The sequence below is a fragment of the Tursiops truncatus genome, chromosome 17 (genome assembly GCF_011762595.2).
Source record: "Tursiops truncatus isolate mTurTru1 chromosome 17, mTurTru1.mat.Y, whole genome shotgun sequence".
Lineage (NCBI taxonomy): Eukaryota > Metazoa > Chordata > Mammalia > Artiodactyla > Delphinidae > Tursiops > Tursiops truncatus.
Window position 1 is genome coordinate 14813391 of NC_047050.1, and position 23180 is coordinate 14836570.

Below are 23180 nucleotides of genomic sequence, written 5' to 3' on the forward strand. Positions count from 1 at the left end.
TGTGAAGAAAATCACCCACTTAAGTGTGCCCTCGACGACCCTGCTCGCCGGCGGTCCGCAGCTCCAAGCCCACGTCCCACAGCCTGCGAGGCACTGTGAGGGGTACCATCTTGAGCCCAGCGTGTGTGCTACGCTGCCCACCCCGCTCCACCCAAGCGTTCCCGTCGCTAGGGCGCTCGCCAGCGCTGGCAGAGGCCCGTGCTCCTGGCCGGGGCTCTCTCTGTACCTGCCTCTTCTCCCACCATGGCCTTGGTTCCCGGGAAGACATCAGCCACTGGAATGGTTCCCCCATTGCCCTTCGTGCTTCCACACTCTCCCAGAGTCAACTTTTTAAACACAGCTGTGACCAGAACACTGCACACTCAGGGAGTGGGAGGAAAGAGCAGACACAGAAAAGCGGCAACAAGGAGGAGGACAGCCACAGATCTGCGTGTCAGGGAAGCAGAGAGAGGAGGGGATTCCCCCAAGAGCAATGACCCACTTTAGATGCGGTCAATTTCATGAACAAAGGAGCTCAAGTCAGCCAAGAGTGGATGCTGTCTATTTACCAAATTCTCTTAGGCCTGAGACCTCATTCCCCAAAGATGCTAGTTAATATTCTCTTCCTCTAGCTTTATTTCACAATTTTCGACTTCTGCTGCTTCAGAAGCTTTTATTCCCACACGACCACAACCCCCATCCCAGATCTCTCTGCTGATGACCGGCTAATGTGAAATCGACTCCCTTTTAACCCAAGCAAGGCTGCACGGGCTCCACGGCAAGGCAGACTGCCCAGTTTGCACCTGCCTGAAACCCAGCGTCAGAAGGAAGAGGACACTCCGTCTGGTACTCTGGAAGACAGCTCCACCCCCGGGGAAGACACATCCAAAGGCTTAAAGAAAAAGAACTACTGATGCTCATTTGCATCTAAACGATTTCCCACATAATAAAATAGCCCATTTGCTTTTTCTTTTTTTAATTAAAAACGTTAAACCAATGCTTCACCCAGATTCCCACTTTGGTCAAGGCCCTCTTCAACTGGAGCTGGGACCTTCAAGACACTTTCCGGCTTACAGCCTCTCTCTGATTCTCCCGATACGATGCTGTCAGGTTCCTTCTCCCGTTACTGAGCTGACTCGCAATGTCTAAGGCCCTGGGACAGGGTGCTGGTGGTGGTGGAATTCAAGGACACACACACTTTGGTAAAGCCTAACCTTTCCCAACGTAATGCCCATGACTTCCCTGTGGGTCCCAGCCACGCTGGGCAACTGGCCTTTTTCCAGAGGATGCCGCATACCCACCATGATGCCAAGACTTCCCGTTCCACATTTCCCACCCTCTTCTCCAACTGCAATTCTACCTTCCCATCCGGGCTCGGCATTTCTCCTTCACAGACACTCTGGACCACTCCCACTCTCCTCTCAACTCTAGTACCACTCACTGCACTATGCTGGCTTGATGTTGGCATTTATTTAGAAACCTCAACCCTAGACTGTGCCCAGTGAGGCCATCTTCAATCTCTTTGTTGGACCAGTACTTGAACTGCATAGGTTCAGCAAGCAAGTGAAAATAAAAGCTTCTTGCTCTAGCCAGGTTATCATACCTTATACTCAGAAAAATACATGTTTATACTCAGAAAAATACACTGCGCTGTGGCTTGGTATTACAAATTTGGGCATACCATGAGTTACACCACTTCCCTTAGAAACATCATAATACACTTGGCTTATAGAAAAAAATATTGACCCAGACTTCCAATCCCAACTTTATAATGGCTGCCAACATAATGAAGAAATTAGTTTCCTACATTTTGGGCAATTACAAATATAGTTACAATCTAGACGGTGGCTGACAAAAATAATAATATTAAGTCAAGGATAAAATTCAGAGGCATAAAGGGAAGAACACACAGAGGCCCCAAGTTGGCAAAATGGTAAGTAATGAACTAGCAGAAGGTAGTTAATCCATCATCAATAAAAACCTTATTTCTTGAAATCTACACTTTCATTTATTTATAGACTAGCAGGACATTAAAGATGGTAATAAGAAGGGGAATAAGATCTATTCTGAGCTCTTGTTTGAGAAATCATACCATACTATCACTTTTCATGTGTGTTTTCAAAATTCTGCAAAAAAGTAGCAGCTACTACATGATGAGAAAGAATCAACCAAAGAACCTTTACCCTTAGACACACTACGAACAAGAGAAAACCAAATTACTCAGAGATTTTGAACTTAATGTGAAAGGAAGCCTTTCATGAAAGGCAGCTACTGTTCACTTTTATAAATCGAATAGAAATCATCAAAAAAGCATCCATAAATTTGGGGCTATATTTTAAACAACTCTTTTACATACCAAATGAGTAAAGGAAGAAAAACCACAATGAAACTACAGAAAATGGAAATTCAGCTATAAATAACTATGTGAATACATTAGAGATTAAAGGGCTAAACTACTGTCTTTCTGAAATGTGTATATAAACTAATGCTGGGTTCATAAAACAGTTAAAAACCTATTCCTAAATAGGTAGGCAGTAAAAATATAAAATATTAATGGTGATACTTATAAAGGGGATTTTAAAAAGGCACTGCTTTGCTTTTATTTCAAAAGAGAGACGTGGTTAGAACCTTTGTTATCCATCATTTCTGGATTTCTATGACAATAAGGCTACCATAAAGTTGGTTATAAATTTCTTCCAAACTGAATTATTTAAAATAAAAGAAGAGGGGTAAGTGGCTGGAAAAACGGAAATAAATAACTTTAAAAGTGGTGGAAATGTTTTGCTTTGTCCACAGCGCTCTTCTACAAAGAAAACTGACAGCAACAAGAGAACAGGGCAGGGCAAGTCACAGAAACGCCCCCAGCAAACTGAACCAGCCGACTCTGTAGCTGGCCTCAGTGTGTACTCGGAATTCTTCCATTTTATTATTATTTGGTTTTTGGCTGTGCTGTGTGGCTTGCGGGATCCCAGTCCCCAACCAGGGATGGAGCCCGCAGCCCCTGCAGTGGAAGCGCAGAGCCCCAGCTGCTGGACAGCCGGGAAGGTCCTCATTTTTGCTTTAACAGAACCCTTCCTCTGCTTGGGCAACAGTGAAAATCCTAACGTTGGGCCCAGTTTTCCCTAGAAACTAATCTTTTTTTTTTTTTTTTGCGGTGTGTGGGCTTCTCACCGTTGTGGCCTCTCCCATTGCGGAGCACAGGCTCCAGACGCGCAGGCTCAGCGGCCATGGCTCACGGGCCCAGCCGCTCCACGGCATGTGGGATCCTCCCGGACCAGGGCACGAACCCGTGTCCCCTGCATCGGCAGGCGGACTGTCAACCACTGCGCCACCAGGGAAGCCCTGAGAAACTAATCTTAGACATTTCATCCAAAACCAGCTCTCAGGTACTGGATTTAATTGTTCGATTACCTTTTTACTATGTGCAGGTTTCCATGGAAATGGGTGTGTTTTTTAACATATCCAATAAAGATATTTAGAAAACGCGCAATACTCACTGACACCACGAAATCAGACTCAAAGAGCTGGAAGGACCCCGAGAAAGTACCACCTCCAAGAACGATCACGGAGGTTATTTACGCGATGCTCTATCCCCAAGAAGAGTGCTCGGTGGTGGAGGCCACACCCCGCCCTCGGCAGCTAGGCCAGCTAAGAGCCACACTGACTGACTGCGGTTCTGGTCTGTTCTTCCACACAGAGCGCGTCGGAGGAGCAGCGGTGCTGGCATCACCTGGGGCTTGTTAGGAACGCAGGTTCCTGGGCTCCACCCAGACCTGCCTTTCAATGAGATCCCAAAGGTGGTTCACAGGCACAGGGGGGTTGGAAGACACTAGTTTCTCCCGCTAGGTGAATGGAATACAGCTGGCGAGCACCCTCTCTTCCTTATCTCCCTAAAACAGTTATTAAGCAATTGCCCTAATCATCTTTTCCTTCAGTGAAATAACTAGTTCCCAACTTTTTCGCACACGTCCAATACTGCTAGACTCATATTCATCTTCTGCTATTTTTTTAAAACTTCATTGAATCCTCTGAATCCTTTACCACTCTCTTAAGATAATACAAAGGGGTGACTGAGCAGAGCCCAGTGACAGGATGCTTCCCACATTAACTATGTACTTCAATCCATCTCTGAAGGGATCCCCCTCTAAAGATGAAGACTGTTCTATCTCCAGTTGGCGTTGCTATTAGGAGACCTGCACATCCCACACCAGTGCAACAGTCTGCCAGCTAAATTTTTAAAAACTGCTGGTACCAGGAAAGATTCAGCACATTCTCTGCACTAGAAACCTTTGTACCAAAGAGAGCTATGACTATCTCAAGACTCTGGCTGGTGATGTTCATACCGTGAGAGGAGACTTCGATGCGAATCTGAATTATCCAGAACAGAAAGTTGTAACTGTTGGGCAGTTCAACATTGGTCTGATCCATGGACATGAAGTTATTCCACGGGGAGATGTGGCCAGGTTAGCCCTGCTGCAGAGGCAGTTTGATATGGATATCCTTATTTCAGGACACACACATAAATTTGAAGCACGTGAGCATGAAAATAAATTCTACATTAATCCAGGTTCTGCCACTGGAGCATATAATGCCTTGGAAACGAACATTATTCCTTCATTTGTGTTGATGGATATCCAGGCTTCTACAGTTGTCGCTTACGTGTATCAGCTAATTGGAGACGACGTGAAAGTAGAACAAATCGAATACAAAAAATCTTAAAGTGAGGCGTGTCCTGATGATTTTTCTGTTGGGCTTTTTTTCTTCTTCATTCCCCTGTTCAACTCAAGTAATTAAACATTTAAGAGCCACAAAATTGTATCACTTTTATAATATTTTGCAGTAAAATATAATCTCGTCTTCTGTTAATACAATGTTCTAAGCTTCTTGTAAACTATAAGATTATATTTAGTTTAAGTATATGATTTCTATGAAAAAATGTCCACCACACAGTAAATGGGCACATGTTAAGAAAGATTTATCCTTGTAAGTATCTTCATAGTTGATATTTGGAACTTTATTACCAAAGTAGTGCATGAGGAGAAAGAATCTAGATTTTCTTGTATACATTCTTCGCTTCCGCAGTAATAAAGTTACTTTTCATTTATAAAAAAAAAAAAAAAAGATATAGAAAGGAAAATGGGCACCACACCACAGTTCTGAGCTATGCAAAAGCATTTTATCCCAGGGTAAAAAGAGTCACTATGAAATCAGTATTTTTTGTTTTTTTAAACAAGAAGCTCTGGAAATATTCTACCCTTATAAAATCTGAGAAACCCTGCTTTCATCATTTGTGAATTTGATAAAAGTATTTCATAATTTTAGACTAGAATAATCCCCAAAGGACAAAACGATCAGTCTGGAAGGTCTTCACTGAGGCTCCAACCCGAACTTTCTACATGTGAGCCTCAAGGCAGAATTCCTCCAGTTTGTTTTCTAACATGGTTACTGACCAGAAACACTGCCTCCATCATTTAAGTGCCCACACTGACTCCTGCTTAGGCTCCTAACTATTTCTCTGCCTCGGGGCTCTTTGCCCACCCAAGTGGCCAAGCAGCACCATCACATAGGCCTCAAGGTCGCCTGTGCAACGTCTGCTTCCAGTGCTTTGCTTAAAAACCATGGGATTATGCATATAACATGACTGTGATACTGTCTTTGCAGGGAATAATGGAACAAGAACCATCTTTGAGTGAAAACTTGAGCAACACCTAAGTTTTATCCTTGAGAGCTGGGGCACTGGGCCACAGCCAGGTGAAAGAGCTGAGTGGAGAGTGCTGGACTGCACTGAGGAGAGTGGTGAGCGGAGACCCTCACCTCCAGCACAGACCAATGCAAATTCCCTTGCATGAAAAGTGTCTTCAACTTTAACCCCCTGCTGGATCATTGACAAAGATCAACTAGGAACTCCCAATGAAAGATTACCAAATTACTCAGGGAAACAGGCCACCACGAGCAAGAGTCAATCACTGGATTTAGAACCACAAGAAATCCAGATATTGGAATTATCGAATCAAGAAATTTAGAAAGTAATGATGAATGTGATGTTTAATGATACAAAGATGGAATCACAAAAATAAGCAAACAGTAAGAGACTATGAAAAATAACCAGGCAAACAGAACTTTTAGAAATGAAAAATATAATTGGTTTAAACATAGCTAAAGAGATAATTAATGAAATGAAATATAGATATGGATAAATTATCCCAAATGTAGTACAGAGAGACAGGGAGATGGAAAATACATGGGTTAAGAAATAAGGAGGGTAGAAGTTTTAAAAAATCTGATGTAGAAAGAGACGGTTAACGTATGTCTTGCCAGAATCCCAGAAAGAAAGAATAGAGAAAATGGCGGAGGGGCAGTACATAAAGAGATAATGGCTACAGTTCCAGAGCTGATGAATCCACAGATAAAATAAGCACAATATACACCAAATACCAAGCAGTATAAATAAATAAATCCACACCTAGACACACTATAGTAAGACTACTGTATAGCAATTCTAAAAATATTTCAAAAGCAATTAGAAAAGATTACCTACAAAGAAACAAAAATGATTAGACTAATAATCAGAATCAAAAAAATTCAATCAAACTTGATCATATACCACTTCCTTTTTCTAAAAACTTCTTCAACGGCTTAATGAAAAAAGGCTGAGGGACTTCCCTGGTGGTCCAGTGGTTAAGACTCTGTGCTCCCCATGCAGGGGGCCCGGGTTCCATCCCTGGTCAGGGAACTAGATCCCGCATGCTGCAACTAAGAGTTCACACACTGCAGCTAAAAAGATCCTGCGTGCCTCAGTGAAGATCTTGCACGAGGCAACAAAGATCCTGCGTGCTTCAGCTAAGACCCTGCACAGCCAAGTAAATAAGTAAATATTTAAAAAAAAGAAAGAAAGAAAGAAAGAAAGAAAGAAAAAGGGCTGAAGAAGAGTTTGGTATTTAAGACTCTCTATAAATCTATTCCATTACTAATCTACTTTTCCAGCCAAATCTTCTTTTTTGGCTGTGCCCCGTGGCATGCGGGATCTTAGTTCCCTGACCAGGGATCGAACCCATGCCCCTTGTATTGGAAGCACGGAGTCTTTTTTTTTTTTTGAATATATCAGTATAGTTTATTTCTTTTATAAGAGGAAGGAAAAAAGTCAATAGCTGTGAATTGAATTCTTGAAGAAGAATCTGTGCAAAAATGACTGTCATCATCTCAACTGCGAGCTATGGGAATACTTTGAAAAAAAATCTTTGGTTTAGTTTTCTTTCCTATTAAGCATTAAAAATTAGTAAGATTAAATGTTTATTAAATCATGAAAATTTAAGGTAAATACAATATATTTTCTTAAGCTGGAAAAGGAGGATTTGTGACTTTACTTGATACAAAATGAATGTATGCAACAGTGTTTTTAAAATACAGCAAATTTAAGACCCCAATAATTTTTTTAATGATTTTGGACAGTATACACAGGTCAAAACATTTTCTTATCTGAATATATTTTAAAGGCTACTTTTTATGAAAATTTAAACATTCAGGCATTTATTTCACTGACACATTTCTGAATTATAGCACTTTGAATGCAACAGACGAAATGTGCATTTTTGCTCCATCATTTGCTAGTTTTCCTCCGGAAGCAGGGAGTCTTAACCACTGGACCACCAGGGAAGTCCCTGGCCAAATCTTCTGATACTTTTATTTTTCTTTTAAAGTGGTAAAATATATGTAACATAAAACTAGACTATTCTCTGTTACCCTAAACATACTGTGTTGCTTCTGTGACCTCCAGGACTCTGATTATTCTGCTTTTGCCAGATGGACTGGCTTCCTGCCATCTCTGCCTCCTGACATGATACCTTTACTCAAGACTCTGAAGCTTTTTTCCCCAATCACCCCAATTGGATGATCCCTTGAAATATGTTTTGTTTCTCTTAGGGCATTTATAGTACATACTAGCTCATATTACAGTTATTAATTAGTCTACATATTTTATTTTCCAACTAAATTATAACTTCTTTAAAGGCATGTGCTAGGTCAAACTGATTTTTGGATCCCCCGCCCCCCCGAATCCCTGTACTCCCAGTCCAGTAAATGATATAGTTTGAATACATGAAAACTGGTCAGGCACCAACTGTTCAAAAGGACCAGACTAACTTCTGGCCTGGGTCTGAGATAACTCACGGCACTCATGAACTCTACTCTCCGGGACCTCCTGAGCGCTCAAGACTCACCTGTTCTGGCTGGCAAACGGTGCCTGTTCTATCGGCAGGATGCTCTCAGGCCAGGGGGCGGTCTGATTTGGAGGCGCTTGTTGTTGGCTATACTGAGGTCCCCCTATGTTCATCTCTAATTCAGATGGCCCTGAAATGGGAGAAGGAAACAATTCCAAAATCTTACAACTTGTATTAAGGAAAGTTATCCGTTTTGGTTATAGAATAGAAAGAGAAATATACAGTTTACAGAGAAAGACAGAAGCAATAATAATTAGGTGAAAATAATAAGAGAATTTTTGTTCTGAAATAGAAAAAAAGGCAAGAAATACCAAGGCTAATCACCCACTTTTTTTTTTTTTGCGCTACGTGAGCCTCTCACTGTTGTGGCCTCTCCCGTTGTGGAGCACAGGCCCCGGACGCACAGGCTCAGCGGCCATGGCTCACGGGCCCAGCCGCTCTGCGGCATGTGGGATCCTCCCCGACCGGGGCACGAACCCGTGTCCCCTGCATTGGCAGGCGGACTCTCACCCACTGCGCCACCAGGGGAGCCCTAATCACCCACTTTAAAGACTCTAGATCAGCATTTCCAAGCCCCTTGGACTCAGGAGTCTTTATATTCTTAAAGTACAGCTTTTGTGTATGTGGGTTATATCTCACTGATATTTACTATATTGGAAATTAAAACTGGAAAAAGAAAAAATGATTATTAATTCATTTAAAAGTCATCACAATAAATCCACTATGTTAACGTAAACAAGATTTTTTTCTTCCAGTCGTGTTGAGATATAATTGACATACAGCACTGCAGAAGTTTCAGGTGTGCAGCACGATGATTTGACTTACATGCATCAGGAAATAATTATCACAGCAAGTTTAGTGAACATCCATTATTTCAAATAGATACAAAATTTGTTTTCCTTGTGATGAGAACTCTCCAGATCTGCTCTCTTAACAGCTTTCATATATAACACACAGCAGTGTTAGTTACATTGACCTTGTTGTAACGTTATGTACCTGGAACTTATAACTGGGAGTCAGTGCCTTTGGACCGCCCGCATCCAATTTCCCCTCTGCCCACCTCCCCTCTGCCCACCACAAATCTGATTTCTTTTTCTATGACGTTGTTTGTTTGCAACATAAACAAGATTTTTTTAGCCAACTCTACTGTACGTCCATGACAGAATGAGAGTGAAGAAGGTACGTAATATCTTAGTATTATTATGAAAATAGTTTTGGCCTGGCAGACGCCCTAAAAGGGCATCGAGGTCCTGGACATACTTTTGAGAAGTGCTGGTCTGAGTGAAGGAGGAGCAGAAAGGTGGCCCAGACAACTCAGATGTGCTCTTTCTTAGAAGTTCTCTGTAGAGGATTAAAGCTAATGCATGATATGAGCTCTTTAATGATTTTATTATCACTATCTGTAGACCTGTTTTCCATTACAACAGATACTTTTCTGTCGAGTTCACGGCTTTTTCGAGCTTATTAAAAATCAGAGAAATTCAGCTACACAGTGAAGCTCACAGAGCCATATTTCAAGTTCAAAAGCCAGGTGCCATTCAGAGAAGAAACACTGAGGATAAATGAAATTTCTGGATATAAGGTATTTATAATGATTTTTAAATGAACGAATTAGCATTTTAAAAATTTCCCAGTTTATTTTTGAATGGAAATCTGGCCATTCTTAGTATTTTCACGTAAGCCTCAAATTATGTGAATTTATGTTTGGGAATCACACATTATTAATTTGAAGTACATTCTCTGTAGAAAGGCAACGTGAATGTCAACTCAGAAACAATAAGCCAAAATGCGCTGAGCAATTAACCAGAAAAGAAAACCGATGCTGCGGTAGGATGAGCGCTCTGCGTTATCGTGTCAAAACAATCCTGGTGGGCTTCCCTGGTGGCACAGTGGTTGAGAGTCCGCCTGCCGATGCAGGGGACACAGGTTCGTGCCCCGGTCCGGGAGGATCCCACATGCCGCGGAGCGGCTGGGCCCGTGAGCCATGGCCGCTGAGCCTGCGCGTCCGGAGCCTGTGCTCCGCAACGGGAGAGGCCACAGCAGTGAGAGGCCTGCGTACCGCAAAAAAAAAAAAAAAAAAAAATTTAATTAAAAAAAGAAAAACCAAAAACCAAAAAAAAAACAATCTTGGCATTTTTCCATTAACGATTTAGCGCTTACTCATCGTGCACCATATCCAAGTATATGAAAAAGTACGTGAACGTCAACGTATCTGAATTATGCTAATGTACGAGGAAAGAGGAAGGTTAGTATGTCAATGATTAAGAAAATCTTGAGTTGCATTACTTTTTAAAAAAAATAATGGTTTTATTGAGATATAATTCACATACCATACAATTAGCCCGTGTAAAGTGTACAATTCCGTGGGTGTTAGTGTATCTGCAGAGTTGTAGAACCAGCACAATGATCAATTTTAGAATGTTGTCATTCCCCCCAAAAGAAACCCCATGACCCTTAGGAGTCACTCCCCATTCTCCCCATAGAGCCCCAGCCCTAGGAAACCACGAATCTACTTTCCTTCTCTACAGATTTGCCTATTCATTCTGGACATTTCATATAAATGGTATCACACAGTGTATCAGATCATTAATTTTAATAACATGTGAACTGTATCCAAATAGAATTCTAGTGATCCCTACATTTTGTGAGATGCTCTCTAAGAGCCTGCACTTTCAGTGAGGAACTGGGAGAGTCTGGTTTAATAGTCTTGGGTAGTGGCCCAGGGATCTGCATCTTAAGGTCCTGATGACCATGCAGAGTTAGGAACCACTGGTGCACCACTGAAATACTTCTTCAGAATATCATCTGTGTAACATTTACAGTGTTACAGTGCAATTCACTCCCTGCAAAAGTTGAAATTAGACAATTTAACGAAAATAAAACATCATAAAGGTAGTGGGTTCTCTTAGGTAACCGGAAAACCTGCAATTCTATGATCCTATACAGAGTTCCAGCAAAATCCCACTTATGACAGCTTGACGTGGGGGGATGACCTAAACCGCAAATTAGCAGCATGTCTCGACAGGACTTATGGAGCTTGCTCCTCTCTTCTTCTAAGAAAGGATAAAAATGAAAAGCAAAGAGCACAGGAACTCCCTTACCGATATTCATGACCTGAGGCTGAAGCATCTGTCTTTGGCCAGGCTGGCTGTTGGGTCTCATGGGGATGCTGGCTGTTGGGTTCCGAATCATACCTCCTTGGATCGGCCGGTTCATGGCACTGGTGGTAGCAGCACAGGTGACTCTCACAGCAGAACTCTGAGGTGCCCATTCCCCAGATGGCAGGGTGGGCCGGGCAGCATTACTACCAATCATGCCTGCAGGCAAGCCAGAGAAAACGGAGATACAGTGACTGGAAACACAGTCAGCATGTATGAACACCAGATGATCTGACTCTGGTACGAGACGTCCATTCTCAATACACGGTTAGCCCAACAGCTCAGGCCCTCACCGGCACAGACACGGGCCCCTGGCTAAGAAATACGAGATGGCAATTACTACGAAGTTTTTCACAACACGGACTTGCCACTCTTTACAGTTCGGAAAAGCTGTTAAAATTGTTCCCATATGTACTTAGAAACAGGTGCTGTGGCATGTGGATAACCCCAACTTCCTTCCTCAGGAAGTGAATCACATTAGCTGATATACACGTCAATGCTTTACTTTCCAAAAGAGAGGTGAGGCTAAGAGGAACAAGGTAAAAACTGATAATCAATATTCGAATTAAAAACCCAAATCAAAAAAAAAAAAAAAAAAAAACCCAAATCACAGAGAATATCCCATGAAGCCCCGGCCAGACTTTCAATCCCCAAATCCCTTTCTGAGCATTATTAATTTGTTAAGCTTCCAAGCTGACCAAAGCAGCCTCGGAAGCTGGGGGAATGACAGCATCTTTCCACTCCAGTTCTTTTTGGCCAAGGCAAGAGAGTGCCAACCACTTCAGTGGACCTGGACCACCACACTCCTGGCGATATAGGTCTAGGCTGCGTTGGGACAGATTTGTAAAAACCCTTGTATACATGAGATAGTAACAGCTATGTGACCACACACACCAGTGAGAAGAGCACAACACTGCTGGGCAGATCATGTGTTTGCTCTCTCTGGCCTGCCCCCCGAGATGCTGGCAATGGCCAGACACGGGCTAAGACTTGATATCCTAAAGGGGAACAACCCCAAGTGAGGACCCTTCATTCTGAAGTGTTTAATAATGGATGTGTAACAGTTCTGCTTTCAGAGACACGGCTTGCTTTCATTTACTTTTGTTATGATAAACAACTAAAAAATAGGGTATTATTTCAGAAATGGAGAGAACATGTATTGCGGATGGTTTTTCACTGGTGAAATGAGAATGTGCTACATTAGGATGGTTTAGAGTTAAGGGTAAATAGACTGAACAAGTTAGAACAATATGATGTTAATACATATTTTAAAAACCGTTTTAAGGCTAGGTTTGAATTATACAAAGATGTGGGAGAAAAGGCATTTTCTCTTTCAAAAACTCTATTATCAAAAAAAAACCTCTATTATCTAATTAATATAACAAGATTATAGAAAGCAGGAGGGAAAATAATCCATAATTCGAAATATTAATGCAGTTGTAACCAGGGTAGTCTCCTTAAGGTTTTTTTCATTTTTCTTTTTGAAACAAAGCACAGGCATTGTATGATCTTCATAGCCTGGATGTCAGTCATCTCCAGGCTGCCCAGATTTGAATATAGGTATATCCCCCAATTCCTAAAGGTTCCTCCAAGAACCCAGATCTTCTCGTATTCCAGTAAGAAGAAGCCACCTTTCATAAATCATTGGCTCCTTTTCCCTTACAGAATTTTACATAAGTCAATATTTTACTTATATAAATCAATACTTTATTGTAAAAATAATGTAAAACTAATATGGCATTGTTTCTGCAAATAAATAAATTAGTGATGTAGTCAGTGCCTGGCACATATAGTAGGCACCTAATAAATACTTGCTGAATGAATAAACTATTTTAATACAACATTCTTCACATTTCCCATGAATTGCTTACCAGCAACAGAAAGTTAAAAAAGAAATCCATCTTTTCAACACTTAGATTGAACTCTTATTTTCTGTTAACTATCTAAATGGCAATGTGTATACAGAGGTTACAGACTAAGCTAAAAAAACACCAAGAATTAAAACCCAGGAATATAAGTTCTTTTTATAATATCTGTTTCTTTCAATGCCTTTGTCTCCAGCGGTAAACTGTGAGCAGTTCTCCATCAGAAAACTTAGCATCCTAAGGGTACAGGATACCACAGGGTACAGATACCATAGGGTACAGGACGTGGTGGTAATAGCAATCAATGCTGCAGCAGCGGTTCCTAGCCTGAACTGGGTGGAGGTTTGGAAGTACGGTTGCTGCTATGACGGTGACTACCACTTAGGAATATGCATGGGCAACTTGGCAGACACCTTAAGTTACAGCAGGTCAAGGGCCAAACCAGATCACAGGCAACTTCACAGATCTTTAAAAATGGAGCCCCTGGATCAGCTACTCTTAGGCCAGGCATACTACTATGTAAAGTTCGTTCTTTTTTTTTTTTTTAAGTTCGTTATTTTTAATTAACGTTTTTTTTTGGAATGAGAATTGCTATCGTTGCGAGTATAAAAGGTTGGTTGAATTTTAAACCTTCATTCTGAAATTCGTCCAACACAAGTCATCAACTAACAGGAAATTCTGGGGTTATCAGCAGATTATCACGACAAGCTAGCAACCACCAAATTATTTTACACATATCACTACAATGTCTGGAATAGTAACTGGAGTAGAAGTGAAATAAGCCTATGCCATAGGATTAATGATTAGAACCCTTGTAAAAACAATGATCACAGAACAAAAGGGTCAGCTTACTTGAATGCCTTCCGATGTTTCATGTACCATGCTCGCAGTGAAAATTTGCAGAATTTAGTTACATTCAAATGTTAGTTTCTAGCATAAAAAATTTCACTTGAAAAATTTTACTAGTTTGATGTGGATGAATACATCATTAAGTTAAATAACCCACCGATAAAGTTAACAGCACATTTGAGCCCTTACCTGTGCTACTGTTCCCTAAATTTCCTTGGTTTCCTATCATCCCTTGATTACCCATCATTCCTGGCTGAGGTATCACTGAGTAGGGACTATTGTTTCTGATTGGTGGGAAAGGTCCAGCACCAGTTGGGCTTTGCAATGTGATGTCAAGTGGTAAATTCTGGTTTGGCAATAACCTGCCCAGTTGCCCTGGTCGTGGGTTATTAAAAGCTAAGGAGAAAACAAATGAAAATTTAAGGTTAATATAGGATAATGGAATATAGCAACAGAAGTAGTGTTCAGGGAAAATGTCGTTTGTAAAATAACAAAGATATGCATGTCAGGGACCAACTGCCTACAGAAAAGACAAATTCACAGACAAAAAAAACATGTGGCGCGAAAACATAGACTTGCAATCTAATCAACAAGTCTCTAATTTAATTCCTGACAACCTTTCAAAACAAAAAAAAGTAAAAGGAAAAAAAAGAACATGTCTATTATTTACCATATATTTTTCACCCCAATATTAACTTCTAATATTCAACTGTATTTGTTAAGGAAACTACTAATATTTTTTTTCATATATTATTTGAATTTAGCAATATTGCTTTGTCACAGCTGTGAAGCCATAAACATCTCCTGCATATAGCACCAAACCCAGATACGTGTGGTTTGGACATGAGACTATCATTTTTTAATTGGACTTTCCTAGGAATAGAATTAGGTTAAAAATGTCTACTCTCATTGGAAGTTAAAATCTTTAAATGTGTGAACTCTGGTACCTGAAGTTAGTATTGAAGCTTTAGGGCCCTGTTAAGTCTTCTAAATATAGCTTCTTTAAATTCCAGATACATTTATATTTGAAAGGATTCTTATGGTTAGTTCACAAGAGTTTATTGTGCAGTAAGTACTATACCAGTGCACTATACTATCACACAGACAACCAGTGATTTGATAACAATGTTTCTACAAGAACAGAGATATTATAAATTACAATTCATAGAGCTAATATATTAAATAATATCAAGGACTTTATTTTCTCTGAATTATATAAACACAGTATGAAATAGAACATTTAAAACACGTTAACGTTCTTAACAATCAATAACAGAAATAAAATATTTAGAAGAATTAGGGTTTAAATGAAAATGATGTACATGCTTAAGCTGACTTCCTCAGGTTTAGGTATCTGGTTACCATTCAGTAGTCTGAATACCATCAGGAGGTACAGATAGAGGAGAAACCACGAGTTTTCATGCAGTCCTCTATTAACTCCGCTGGGTCATGAGCGTAAACCCGCTACTGTGTTTCTTACTCACTTCTCAACTCTCTGACTTTGTGATCTCTCATAGGCCATAAGCAACCCTCCATTCCCTAAGAAGTAGGCACGTTTGACAGGTAACAAGCAAAAACTCTGTGTTGTTTTACCCTTTTCAGAATGTTCACGAATCACTTTGAGAAAAGATCTATTAATCAAGGATATTTTGTGATTTGGTTGATGGTTGCCATTTCTGATTTGAGAACAGACGCTAAGCTTTGGGTCAAACTGTATCTGAAGAGGGACAAATCATTCTGTTCACCAATTTAACACTGAAGAGGTTCTCTGTCTTTCTACAGATCATGTCCCTAGCGCAGGAAAGATATTTTCTTCTGCTCAAAACTATCGGACAACTTTGGCTAACTATCAAGTTTGTAAACTTAAGTGTTCAAGGTGGAGAAAGACCTCATCTTAAACTTACAAAAATATAAAATAGGGAACTCCCTGGTGGTCCAGTGGTTAAGACTCTGAACTTCCACTGCAGGGGGCACAGGTTCGATCCCTGGCCGGGGAACTAAGATCCCGCATGCTGCACGGTGCGGCCAAAAAAAACCAAGAACAGGGAACTGAGATCCTGCAAGCCGCACAGTGCGGCCAAATAAATTAAAAAAATTAAAAAACTAAAAGTAAGCGATAAAAAATGTAACTTATAAAAGTCTAAGGTCTTCCAGCTGTATATCATACTAATTAAACTTAAGATGCACTTAGAAAACATTTATATGATAAATTTCCATGTAAAATGGATATTTATATGAGGATTCCTAAGAGACAGGACAAGATATTTTTCATGTGTGTAGCCCTTTCATGTATGAGTATTTTGATAAAAAATTTTTAGTAGGATATTATTCCTGAAAAGTCAGCATAACTTTCTAAGTTTCTGTCTTTTAAGTATTCAGCCATATATTAAGACACAGAAAATCTATTTTAAGCTCCATTTATGAAGGCAGTAACTGAAATGAAGGGAAGTATGACAATCACCCGAAGAACTTTATCAATGCAGGTCAGTCTCGCTCCGTGTTGATTATATTAACCACAAGCGCCTGCAAAAAGGCCATGTTTACTAGAATCCACCCTGAATACTGTTTTGAAGGGCTGGGACAGTAGGTGGTGCTATCTGACCATAAAAACCTTGAAGTGACTAAGCTGTTTGCGTCAGATTTTAATAACCCCTGTTTCTGATGGTGATAACATGGGAATTTCTTGGCATAACCATCAATATCTCATACTCACTGCTCTGTGAAATTCGCAATGCTGTTTTCTGGGCTCCAACAGGTGTAACAGGGCTGCTCTCGGCTGTGAGTTGCATGAGGTCATTGATGATGGCTTGCTTGTCAACTGATCCAGCAGGGGCGCCTGGCCTCGTGTCTGGGAAAAGCTGTGGTAATTGACTATTCTGCAAATCATCCAAAATCTCCTCCAAGTTGTCCAGCTCACTGCCAGGCTGCGGTTAACAAACAGAAGGGTTTATCCAGTCCCACGCGAAGAGTGGGCGCCACAGTCCCGGTTTGCAATTACAGACCTAACCGGTATAAGGCACCAGAGCCAAACAAGAGACGCAGACACATGCGAACCTCAGGCCTAACAGTTAACTGATCATCTTTAAAAAAAATTAAATCAACAAAGGACAAATAATTTAATCTCTTGCTCCTCAGTTTCCTCATCTGTGAAAAGAGAGATGCCTCAATTAGAAAGACAGCTCTCTTCTAGCACTGTGATTCACTGGCAATTTATAAATTCCCCTTTATTTTATGCGAATAATTCAATTAATTATGAGTATGTGTATTTCTAATTAACCATGGGTGTACTATGACTTACAGTCCAGGCCTAGGTTTTGTGGTTAACTCTCCTGACGAAATAACAACAACAAAAAACTGGTGGAAAATATGATCCAAATTTACATGAAATCAGTATTTAGTAAATGGTCATTTCCTTTTAGAACTTTGTTTTTCTTTCTTTCTTTCTTTCTTTTTTTTTTTAAGAGCAAGGAGTGAAACGCACGAGGAGCTTGAAGTAACCATGAACAGCTCAGCCCTGTCTTTTCCATTTGAGTGGTGTTTTTTTCCTGCTTACACTTTCAGTTTCGAATGACACTGGCTTTCTCAGTCACTCACCAGCTTTGGTGACAAATGCAGGGAAGCAGGATGAAAACACAGCAGCTATTAATTTGACTTTACAGAAGCCATAAAAATATTTCTTATAGCTTTCCCCTTTATTAAAATAATTTCCTTTCAACTACCAACATTAAAATAATAAGGTACATATCACCACTATTTCACACCTAGTGCTTTTCTTCCAAGAGAGCTCAACTGAATTTATATTCGTTTAAGTAGAACCTATCTGTGTGCCAAGTATTTAAAATCAGACCGTGCCAACCACATAAGAAAATGGCTAAGTTAACTCCCAGGATTACTTTCTAGTGAAGAGAGTGGTAAGAATGATTCTTCTGATGTGCAGGTGGAAAAACACAAGTTAGGCAACTTCCCCAAAGTCACTGGATGGATTTTGAATCCATGACCATGTGACTGACCCTTTTGTCTACACTGGCAATTCAAATGAAAGCATTTACATCTGACAGGAGGTATACTTAAAGCAGAATGGCTTACAGTTTTATTCTATACACTAGAAGCTGCATTTACTAAGGTTTTTGCAATTTATGGCAAATGTAAATCTATACAGGAAGTCTTTTTACTGGACATAATTTCTCAAGTTAGGAAGGATACAATGAAGTGACATTTTATTGGATTCTTTGTTCAGAGTCAACTAGCTTAGTGAGAACTTGGAGATCCATTTTCCAGGGAATTCCTAATGCACTGTTTGAGTAATTACAAGACCATTTTCTAGTTAGTTTAGTCACCCGTTTCTAACAAAAGAGGGAGGGATCAAACTTGGGAGAGCTACATCTTAGGTAAGGGTTAGGTTCCAAAGTTAGCATCCTAAAGTATAGACAGACACAGACAAAATGATCCTTAGGACGGCTCGGGAAGGAACCTTATTGTATGTCCCCTCCACCAAGGGCAACACAGCCAGTTTTCCCTCCAGAGTGAAAGCACATTACTGCTTCTCTGGCTGAGTCTGAAATGACGAAGTTTACGCGGGGGCCATTCCGCACTGAAAAAGCCTGTAGCTACGTTTCCACACTACTGGAGCTTCAAGGGAACCAAAACCCAGTTAAGTCTCTTGAACGGTGGGCAAAACTGCTCACGTGACCTAACCATTTAATAGCTATCTCTCCTTTTTTCTTCTTCTGAATGTGTATAGACAATTTTGGGTAAGTTAAACATGAGTAAAGTGACTCCGTTGGAAAGCTATCGTTATCATGTTTTGCTGAATACGTAAGATACAAACATCAGTGTAATAAGCACTTATCACCCTCTGAGGACAGTGCCTGGAACATAGCAATGGACACTCAGTCAACCCGATGAGTTCCCTCAACTACTTTAACCGGTAATTTAAAACATTTCCCAGAATCAACTCAATTTCTCATAGAAATTCCTATCATTTCTATAATTTCTCAGAAAAAAGCTTCATAAAGATGGATAGGGACACTTCCCTGGTGGTGCAGTGGTTAAGAATCCGCCTGCCAATGCAGGGGACACGGGTTCGAGCCCTGGTCCAGGAAGATCCCACATGCCGCGGAGCAACTAAGCCCGTGTGCCACAACTACTGAGCCTGTGCTCTAGAGCCCGCGAGCCACAACTACTGAAGCCCGTGCGCCTAGAGCTGGTGCTCCGCAACAAGAGAAGCCACTGCAATGAGAAGCCCGCGCACCGCAACGAAGAGTAGCCCCCGCTCGCCGCAACTAGAGAAAGCCTGCACACAGCAACAAACACCCAGCGTGGCCAAAAATAAATAAATTTATTAAAAAAAAAAAGATGGATAAATATCCTTATGGTTGTATCATGAAAATAGCTACAGAGGTATTAAGAGGTTCTAATAAACTGTGAAGTTTATTGCTATCCTAGGAAACCAGGTTTCCCTACTACAGTAATGCTGCCTTGCGTAGAGTATTTTAAAATTCATTGTTTGTGAACGGGTGAGAGGGTGGGCCGTAATAAGTAATAAGCTACTTTTTTTTTTTTTTTGCGCTACGTGGGCCTCTCACTGTTGTGGCCTCTCCCGCTGCAGAGCACAGGCTCTGGACGCGCAGGCTCAGCGGCCATGGCTCACGGGCCCAGCCGCTCCGTGGCATGTGGGATCCTCCCAGACCGGGGCACGAACCCGTGTCCCCTGCATCGGCAGGTGGACTCTCAACCACTGCGCCACCAAGGAAGCCCAATAAGCTACTTCTTGAGAAAGCTTTGCAGATGCCTTGAATGAGAGACGGCCCAAATAAATAGGTTCATATAAACGATAATAAAAATAAAGTATATTATTTTCCTCAATGGATGCTCTTGTATTTGCTCCCAATCACAGACATGTGTAAAAGAAAGCTTTTACAATATAGATCAATAGTCTGGGTCCAGACTCTCACCTTTCCTTTTTACCTTTATTCTTTTCACACAAATAAAATGATACTTTAAACCATCTTGAATAGAAAAATAACCATCATAGTTTCAAAGAGTTCTAATGATAGGATTCATGATTCTTCCTTTGTGATCTACTCTTGTGTCGAATATGATGAGTTTAAAATAAGTCTAAGGTTAATCTCTCTCTATATATACATAGCTATATAAAACAATATATTTGGACGGTTTAAACCTATTTATTGATTCTTTATTTCAAATAATTACATAATTTAAAATCCATGATTTTCCTTGATTTTTATTTTTAAAAAGCATATATTAAAACTGATTTTCTAATTTTAATCTTTGCCATTTCTAAGAGCTGATCAAATTCAACTGTGTTTCAGTCTAGCTTTGACAAGTAACTAAAACACTTATTTGTCTTAAGAAAGTCATGCAGGGACTTCTTGGCGCTATATTCAGAAGGAACTGGTTCTTTGGAGACCCTTAACTATGGACACTATAGTATATGAATTCATTCAGCTTACCATCAGAAAAACGCATTATGAAAATTTCCCCACTAGAGGTAATATCGCTTTGCTTGTGTTTATTTCTTGTCAGTATTTGGAGTATGCATTTAAATTAATCTAACTGTCTCAACTTTACTTGAAATGTTCTTTTTCAAGGAGAACATCTCTACACCTTTGGCTGCCTAGGAATAAAATTTGACGACTACGGGCATTTTCTTCTGTAGTCATGTGAGTCCTGGAAGGGGTGCATTTGATCACATGAAGTTTCGGATCAAACATTTCTGCCCCCTAAGTAAGCTTTCATTCTCATCAAAAGTTCTTCTAGTTCCTATCTAGTTCCTTTCTCAGGCATGATTTCTTCACAAAACAAAAAGATTAATGCCTTCCTTGAAAACGCTTTGCCAAGATACTTCGAAGTTTTGCTTAGGCATCTCTTCGAATGCTCAAATTAGCCACATCAATTTGAAGAGTTGGTTTAAACTATTTCAGGCAGAAAATGAGTCAGAAAGATTTTTGTAAAAGTTCTACAAAATGAAAATTGGACTTGATTTCTGCATTTTTTTCTGGTTTTATGAATTTTTCATGTGTCAAATCAATTTGTTTTCTGAAGGAAATATAAAGAACACATGTATTTTAATACATGTGTTCTAATAAACTACAAAACAGTGTTTCAAAAATTTTTTTACAAACTGTTATTTCACCACATTTGCCTAACATAAAATTGCTTTAAAAAATGGCAACACAATTCTACCACAGTTGGAGGGAAATTTTCAGGACACTAAGAGTTTAAAATATGGTTTGCTTTTCTAATGGAGCCAAATAACAAGAAGAAATTCTTTATAGACTATTTCTAAACCCTCATCATAAGTGGCCCAGCAGCATTAAGAAAGAGCAAAAGAGTACCATTTAGTTAGTATCATTTACACATGCTCCATTGTGTAAACAAGTATATAACTTAAAAGTCAGTGAACATATCGGAAATTTTTCTGTCATTGTTTCCTGTTGGTTATGAAACACTGTAGAAACAAATGTTGTTTAAATACTCTACCAAGTGAAGAATGCTATTTTAGGTATAATGGCACCATCGAAGTACTTCCTGCCCTTAATAAGTTAGTGATAGGTTAAACACACACTCGGATAATGGCTCTTTTCTGAGTCAAAATAACAAGACAGTCAACTGTGCAATCCAGGCTCGCTAACAGTTTAACTTACTGAATAAAAATGTGTTGTGTTCCCCTGAAGTGAAAGAAAAACCTTTGATAAATTTGTACAGAAGTCAGTAGGAGATACAATCAACCTGTATTTGGGAAAAGTGAAGGAGTGTGGGAAGTGAAAGAATCCCTGTTTTTTTTTCTTCTTAAAGTCAGTCATTCTAACTTTGATCTAAATTTAGGTAATGCATACTTCCTGTGGTAACCTTTCTTTTCAAGCTGCAATGTTTTTGATGTTAAAATTGCTCTGAAGCACTATTTTTTTGGTAGAGTTTTAAAATGGGAATAGATGGAGGGTAAAACCAGGAACTGGGTTTCATTAAGAAAAAAATACTGTGTGTATGGGTGAGGGTGAGTGTGAGTGTGTGTGTGTGTGTGTGTGTGTGTCCACCCAAAATGACAGGTTTGTGCTGATAACACTCTGTGCTTTAAGTTCCCAAAGTAAGATAATGTTGATCAGAAAAAACATTCTTTTAAATACCAATTAGAAACCTGCAAGTGACTCAAGGACTTTAAAAAAACAAACAGAACTTCTTCTTTGTCAGTTTCTTGTATGAAGTTAGTGTAATCACATAGGTAAATACAGAAATGCCAAACAGCGCCCTCCTTCCCTGACCCTCTAAGTCCCTAGGGCCTCAGGCCTGGGATAGAAATAAATTCTGTTTATGGAGCAGGGGACCGGCCACTTAGCCACTAAGCCAAGGGGGACCTCATGAGTCACCATCTTGCCCTCTAGCATGTGTCAAGAGACCGGAGTGACAGTATCTCTGCCTGCCACTCTGAGCTGCCACTAGCTCTGCGTATTCTAATCTAGTAAACCTCAAAAGATTAAAACATCTACAGCTGTCAATATGCTTTTACACTACACTTTATCCAAGATATTGTTATTAACTTTCCCCTGAGCCCCCGGGTCCCCCCATGCAATGATCTTACAGCATCACAGAGTAGCTGGTGTAGAGAACTCAGGACTAACACCTAAGTTTAAGGATTCATCCTCACCAAAGGTGTTTACACAATTACGCTGTTTCCCTCACGAAGGGCACAAGGAATGGTAGCAGCTGTCCAGACATCAAAGTGAAAGACAGACAGGAAGCTGCGTGCTCAGGACCTGGAAGGAGGCCGGCTGTGCTTGGCCTCGGCACCCGCCCCCAGCCTGTGCTCTCCACCCCAGAGCTGCTGCTGGGTCAGCCTCCACCCGGGAGGTTCAAGGTGACGGCCAGGGGTGCTCCTCTCTCGTCTCCCCATGCACACCTTGTCCCTGAAGACAGCGACACCTAAAATGTCCACTTGTAAAACAAGTTTCAAGGCCATATCAGTGAACCATTTTCAGTAGAGAGGTCTGCGCAGCTTCTGCACTTCTTAACCCATCACGACTTACGGCGGCGCTCAGGGATGGCATGGTTCATGAAGTCCTGGATCTTTACCCCACCGGTCGTTGATTCCCCAG

The 23180-nt window shown here is 40.5% G+C and overlaps 1 protein-coding gene and 1 pseudogene across 12 annotated transcripts in view; one reads left to right on the top strand and one right to left on the bottom strand.

The window, feature by feature from the left end:
* The window catches only part of NCOA2 (nuclear receptor coactivator 2), a 271124-nt gene that overhangs the window by 20121 nt on the left and 227823 nt on the right, over nucleotides 1-23180 (bottom strand). For 11 of the 12 annotated variants that reach the window (XM_019925202.3, XM_019925196.3, XM_019925200.3 and 8 more), the window contains 4 exons: nucleotides 16781-16991; nucleotides 14257-14463; nucleotides 11297-11512; nucleotides 8196-8325 (listed from right to left, as the gene is read on the bottom strand). In XM_019925202.3, the coding sequence (XP_019780761.1) occupies nucleotides 8196-8325; nucleotides 11297-11512; nucleotides 14257-14463; nucleotides 16781-16991 (764 nt within the window). The remainder of the gene's footprint in view (nucleotides 1-8195; nucleotides 8326-11296; nucleotides 11513-14256; nucleotides 14464-16780; nucleotides 16992-23180) is intronic. The other variant, XM_019925203.3, reaches the window with a different exon arrangement.
* On the top strand, nucleotides 3562-4776 carry LOC109548332 (vacuolar protein sorting-associated protein 29 pseudogene; annotated as a pseudogene).